The 6,518-nt window shown below is 44.2% G+C and overlaps 1 protein-coding gene across 2 annotated transcripts in view; it reads left to right on the top strand.

Moving 5' to 3' along the window:
• The window catches only part of LOC112072707 (uncharacterized), a 34,594-nt gene that overhangs the window by 17,552 nt on the left and 10,524 nt on the right, over positions 1-6,518 (top strand). Inside the window, exons 1-3 of one of the 2 annotated variants that reach the window (XM_070439898.1) lie at positions 735-923; positions 1,015-1,070; positions 1,165-1,983. In XM_070439898.1, coding sequence (XP_070295999.1) covers positions 895-923; positions 1,015-1,070; positions 1,165-1,634 — 555 coding nt within the window. In that variant the 5' untranslated portion in view covers positions 735-894 and the 3' untranslated portion in view covers positions 1,635-1,983. Of the gene's footprint in view, positions 1-734; positions 924-1,014; positions 1,071-1,164 lie in introns of those variants that run through there. The other variant, XM_024140099.2, reaches the window with a different exon arrangement.

The following is a 6,518-nucleotide window of genomic DNA, read 5'->3' as shown; positions in this document are numbered from 1 at the left end:
GTGAAAGATCTGATGTGATTGGTCAAAAGGCAAATACGTGGAAAAAATATCAGAATTGGGCTGCCTGTGTAACACAGCCATAGGCCACTTTCTACAGCTAATCTGAGGCGACACAACAACCAATGGTTGCGTGCCACGTCATCAACTGTGTCAWCCACTGACATATGATGTGATTAGCTGATACTTAAAATACTTATCAAGGAGATGTCAGATCTGTCAGATGTCAGCAACGTCTAAGCTTTGGAAAGTGGCCGAAGTCTGTTTGGAATCAGCGATAAACTCCCTCATAGTCTGTTTGGTACCAGCCACACAGGCTGTGTTTACACAGGGAGCCCAATTCTGATCTTTTGCCCTGCGTTGCTGGCAAAAAAGCTGATCTGATTGGTGAAAAGACCAATTATTGGGAAAAAGATCAGAATTTGGCAGCTACAGACGCATGAACATGTATGAAATTGAATATGCGTTCATCAACTGTCTGATTTTCTGTAAATTGTTGAACTGAATTTGTTTTGTCGTCCAATCATCTCTGTTGTTCACCATACGTTAATGAATGACTCCTGTTAAAAAACAATTGGCTCAATCCAGAATGGGTGGGTAGAGTTGACTCTTTAAAACCRTCGGATTGGTCCATGATGTGCAAACTCCACCCTCCWGCACACCAGYKCACACCAGCTGAATGAAATCCGGGCACCTAATCGCAATGRGGAAATTGAACCAACTGAAATGAAGTTCATTGGCTGACAGCTGTACRTAATTAGCCAGCCAGGTTAGAAGGGTCTGGGATTCCTTTATGAGGTGCAACCAAAACAGCTGTTAGACATAGCAACAGGGAGATTCTGGCAGGGTGTCTGTCTAGCATTAGTTCTGAATACTGTTGTGGTTTTGATCACTAAAATGGCTGTGACTTTTGGATTCTCTTTGAGGTTAGTTTTTCGATGTATTTATTTGTTTGGTTTACCTTTTTCTAACATTTTTCACTGGTTATTTATGTTTAACTGTCTGAATGTTTTGTAGTGTTTCTTGGATTTGTTGCCTGCTAATTGGAGGGATAACGTGTTTTACCATTCAAGGTGTGTTTTGGTTTACACTACTTCAGTTCAAATCAGTCTAGTTCCGATAGCTTAAGCTGTGATTTTTACAACCTTTTTTTCCTCTGTTTCCTAGGTAATGYTTATGGGAATCTTGCCTCAACTGGACCTGAAGCCCATGCCCAAGCAAGTGTGGTGTCTGTTCCAAATGCTAAAGCTACTGGCCACAATAGCCCGGCAAATGTGACCTCGGGTAGAAATGCCACATCTGGAAGCAACTGCCAACCGCGCCTCAGCAGAAGCCACCGGCCCCCGCGCCTCAGCAGAAGCGACCGCCCCTGCGCCTCAGCAGAAGCGACCGGGCCCCGCGCCTCAGCAGAAGCGACCGGCCCCGCGCCTCAGCAGAAGCGACCGGCCCCCGCGCCTCAGCAGAAGCGACCGGCCCCGCGCCTCAGCAGAAGCGACCGGCCCCCGCGCCTCAGCAGAACGACCGGCCCCGCGCCTCAGCAGAAGCGACCGGCCCCGCCTCAGCAGAAGCGACAGGCCCCCGCGCCTCAGCAGAAGCGACAAGCCTTGAACAGACGGCCCGACCCCTCAACAAGCTAGATAGGAGATCATAATTTGGTGGTGCCCAACTCCTTAATCGTCTTTCCCCTGTTACAGTGCCTCCTTTGAAGAAAAGGGCAAAGGTAACTGAGGTGGGAAAATATGCCAACTAATGCACTTGTTTGAAATGAGGTTCTCCTTCACTTGCGCATCGTCATGCAAATGGTTTAACATGGGTGGACGCTACATTGGTAGGAATTGTTTTTCTAACCGTACAACTAAAATTGACATCTGATTTGGTGATATTGCTGACAAACTTTTAGGTTCTACGGTTATGCTTTTGATTTAGCCTGGTGTTCCTGCTACTCTTGCATGATTTGCTCAATAAACCATTTGACTTTCTAAATACCTTGTCCTTCAAATATGTTCTCTTCTGCCTACCATGTGCTTGCTGTTTGGGAACAGACTGGGTCTGGAGTAAAAGGGAATGTGGTTCACAACACTTGTGTAAACAGCTTTGTTTATCTTTTCTGGTAGTTCAAATGCTAAAGTTCTCTAAATTGTCAGAGCTCCCTCGTATGTTCACACTTTACCTGTCCCTTTGTGTAGGTTTGACTTACAGTAATTTGCCTGTTACCATAGGTGCCTAAAGAATGTGAATGCAGTTTACCTCAACGTCCCACTGCCTGTCACTAACCTTTGCCAGGGACACAAGTTTCTCCTTGGCCTAATTCAGAAACATTAAAACATCTTGAAACTTTTTGACTGTTCTACAATGTTGGYCTGGCCAGACACATGGATGCAATTGTATATGCAGTGTCAACTTTCAGCTATAAGAAGCATGAAATTTGTCTTTATCAGACATGTCAACTCTCAATGTGGCCTTCTGCACAATCCATTTCTACCTGATACCAATGAGATTGCACTTGCAGAAGCACCTGGCAGGAACATTCAGAAGGTGCATTTGATGAAGCATGCTGTACTAACTTTAATCTGGGGCCATTGTAAATGTGTTACTCTAAAAGCCTGCCTGGTGACTCTTCTGCTTTTCTTGGTATCAAGGCCTGAAACAATTTCAAGAACTCTTAGCGTTCTGACTAATTTCTCATGGAATTAGTTACTGATAGTTTATGGAGGAGTGAGAAATCAGTGGTGAGCAGGAAGTTGACGTTTTAGGACCGGCAAGTGACTCATTACTGGCAATCTGATTATGGTGGAATTAACTTCTCTAGGGTAGGGGGCAGCATTTGGAATTTTGGATGAAATGCATGCCCAAATTAAACTGCCTGCATCTCGGGCCCAGAATATATGATATGCATGTGGTGGTAGATTTGGATAGAAAACACTCTAAAGTTCCCAAAACTGTTAAAATAGTGTCTGTGAGTATAACAGAACTGATTTGGCAGGCAAAAACCTAAGACAAATCCATTCGGGAAGTAGTTTTTTATTTGGTTTTGTGTATTTTCTATTCAATGCCAATACAGTATCCATTGACTTAGGACTCAAAATGCAGTTTCTGTGCCTTCCACTAGATGTCAACAGTCTTCAGAAAATGTTTCAGGCTTGTATCCTGAAAAATGAGGAAGTAAGAGGAGTCTGAATGAGTGGAGCCTGCGTGTCACAGAGCTTTTTCCTGCGCAAGACCGAGAGAGTGCGTTTCTTGTCCGGTTGAAATATTATTGGTTATTTAGGCTAAAAACAACCTGAGGTTTGAATATCAACATCGTTTGACATGTTTCTATGAACTTTACGGATACAATTTTGATTTTTTTGTCTTCCTGTTTTTACTGCGTTTTAGCCTGTGGATTACTGAAGAAAACACGAGAACAAAACTGAGGTTTTTGGGTATACAGATACTTTATCGAACAAAAAGAACATTTATTGAGTAAATGAATGTTTGCTGATTGCAACCATATGTAGATCATCAAAGGTAAGGGATTAATTTTATCTCTATTTCTAAATTGTGTAACTGTTCTAGCTGGCTGGCTACTGTTTGTAATGATTTGTTTAGTGGGCTATGTTCTCATAATCGTAATGTATGCTTTCGCCGTAAAGCATTTAAAAAATCTGACACCGTGGTTGGATTCACAAGCAGTTCATCTTTAAACCTATGTAAAATATGTTTTGTTTTCTGAATTTTTATAATGAGTATTTCTGTATATGAATTTGGCGCCCACCCGTTTCACTGGCTGTTGAAGAGGTGGGACGCTACCGTTTCACATGCCCAAGAGAGGTTAAAGTGGACTCAATAGTAAAAGGTTTGATTAAAGCACTACATTTGGCACAGAGGTAATGTCCCCTGGGGCTGCTTTGAAACTTTTTGGGGGGGTGGGGATCTGAAGGATCTGGATTCTGTGATCATTTGGTAGCCAGGGTCTGATTGATCTGACAGTTTTAAAAATGTTTTTAGAGAAAATAATCTGACAGCATCAATCTGATTCCCCTTGTCACAGAATACAGAGTGAGTGCTGTGAACAGGCCTACACCTTGCCATCTACTGGACAGGTTGCAGTACTACTTCTACACTGTCATGAGGAAACTATACTGGACAAAAATGTAAACGCAACATGTGAAGTGTTGGTCAGCCATCCAGACAGCTGATGAAACTAAGTATTTATGTCTGTAATGAAGCCATTTTGTGGGAAAAACCCATGATTGGCTGGGCCTGGCTCCCAAGTGGATCCCACCCTGCCCAGTCATGTGAAATCCATAGATTACAAACTAATTAATTTATTAAAATTGACTGATTTTCTTATATGAACTGTAACTGAGTAAATTTGTTAATTGTTAGAATTGTTGAGAAGAATCTTAAAAATAAAATATATCTTTATGTTTCAAGTTTTTTGTTGACTACATGATCTCCCTCTTGCTCTTCAGTATTGGTAAAGGAATGTTCCTTTGTCTAAAGAATACATTTTCCCGCCAAAACAATAATGTCCAAAAAGTAAACACTGAAACAATATTTATAACATCCGAATGTTTGGAATAGTCAGTGGGGATCTAAAGAATAATCATGTCACATTGCTTTTTTATGACGTCATTAAGAATGGTATCAAGAAAAATACTGTAACTCGGAAAGTGTACACATTTTATCCGTCAAGTTTCCCATCCAATACGTTGTCTGTGATATGAAAATGTATGAAATTATTTTTGTTAAGATATGAAGGTGATTTTAGTTTCTATTGAGAATTGTTTTTCATATAAACTATGCACAGTGACTAGACACGCCACGAGTGATGTCAGAGTTCATGTCAGCANGAAGGTGATTTTAGTTTCTATTGAGAATTGTTTTTCATATAAACTATGCACAGTGACTAGACACGCCACGAGTGATGTCAGAGTTCATGTCAGCATGACGGAACACCCCGTTTGGCCAAAGTGCTTAAAAGTACTTGCTAAGAATTAACATACCAGGCCAGAAAAGCATGGAGTATTAGCTACATGTGGGAAATGGTTATTACTTAACCTCAACCCGAGGTGAAGAAGATAACTCCCAGACCTGAACATTGCCAGTCTGCAACTGTGCGTGTAAATTGCTTCAAACTGACTAAAGACACAAGGTGGGTAGGATAAAATCCCATCTCAGATAATCATTGATGCATCTGAATATCTGCTCTGAAAACACTCCACTACAAGCATAGACAACTAAGAAGAAGGACAATGTGGCCTCTGGTGGACAATCAGAGCCTTACACCCACGGGAGAGTCCACCGAAACAAACTTTAGTGAGTGCGTGGTTCTGACCGAGATTGACGACAAACGAAGGGTTTCAACACGTAAATACATTCATTTTTTTCTTACCCCAAATGGGCGGTGGTTCATGTGCAAGGTATATGATTAATGTGAGATGAGTTATAGTGTCACGCCTTGGCCATAGAGAGGTTTTTATTCACTATTTTGGTTAGGCCAGGGTGTGACTAGGGAGGGCATTATAGTTTCTTTATTTCTATGTTTTCTGTTTAGTTTAGTTACCTTACAGAACTGTTCGTTTGTCTCTTTGTTATTTTTTTTCAAGTGTTCTAATTTATTAAAATATTATGAACACGTACCACGCTGCGCTTTGGTCCACTCCTTCGTCATCAGACGAGCGTTACAGAACTTCCCACCACCAACAACGGGTCAAGCAGCGTGGTAAGGAGGAGCAGCGTGTCCAGGATTCCTGGAATTGGGAGGAGATCCTGGACGGTAAGGGACCCTGGAGGCAGGCTGGGGAGTATCGCCGTCCACGGGAGGAACTAGAGGCAGCAAGAGCAGAGCAGCAGCGTTACGAAGGGCCTCGGCTAGCAAGGAAGCCCGAGAGGCAGCTCCCCCCAAAAAATTGGGGAGGCACACGGGGAGTGTGGCTGAGTCAGGTTGGAGACCTGAATCAACTCCCCGTGCTTACCGTGGCGAGCGTCGTACTGGTCAGGCACCGTGTTATATGGTGGAGCGCACGGTGTCTCCAGTGCGCGTGCACAGCCCAGTGCGCTACCTTCCAGCTCCCCGAATCAGCCGGGCTAGAGTGGGCATCCAGCCAGGTCGGAGGATGCTGGATCAGCGCATCTGGCCGCCAGTACGTCTCTACGGCCCGGGATATCCTGCACCGGCTCTGCGCACTGTGTCTCYGGTGCGTCTACACAGCCCAGTGCGTCCTGTGCCTGCRCYCCGCATCTGCAGGGCGAAAGTAACCATCCAGCCAGGACGGGTTGTGCAGGCTCCTAGCTCGWGAMCTCCAGTGCGCCTCCACGGYCCAGTGTATCCGGTGCCTCTGCCTAGGACASGGCYTCCTGTATGTCTCTCCAGCCTGGTGAGTCCTGTGCCTGCGCCTAGAACTAATCCCCCCGTATGTCTCCCCAGCCTGGTGAGCCCTGTGGCAGCTCAACGTACCAGACTGCCCATACGTCTCCTCCCTCCAGTGATGATCCATGGCAAGAAGCCTCCAGTGATGATCCATGGCAAGAAGCCT

This window comes from Salvelinus sp. IW2-2015, unplaced genomic scaffold, assembly GCF_002910315.2.
Source record: "Salvelinus sp. IW2-2015 unplaced genomic scaffold, ASM291031v2 Un_scaffold2010, whole genome shotgun sequence".
Taxonomy (NCBI): domain Eukaryota; kingdom Metazoa; phylum Chordata; class Actinopteri; order Salmoniformes; family Salmonidae; genus Salvelinus; species Salvelinus sp. IW2-2015.
Note: the sequence above shows the minus strand (reverse complement) of the source record. Positions and strands in the feature narration are given on the sequence as shown.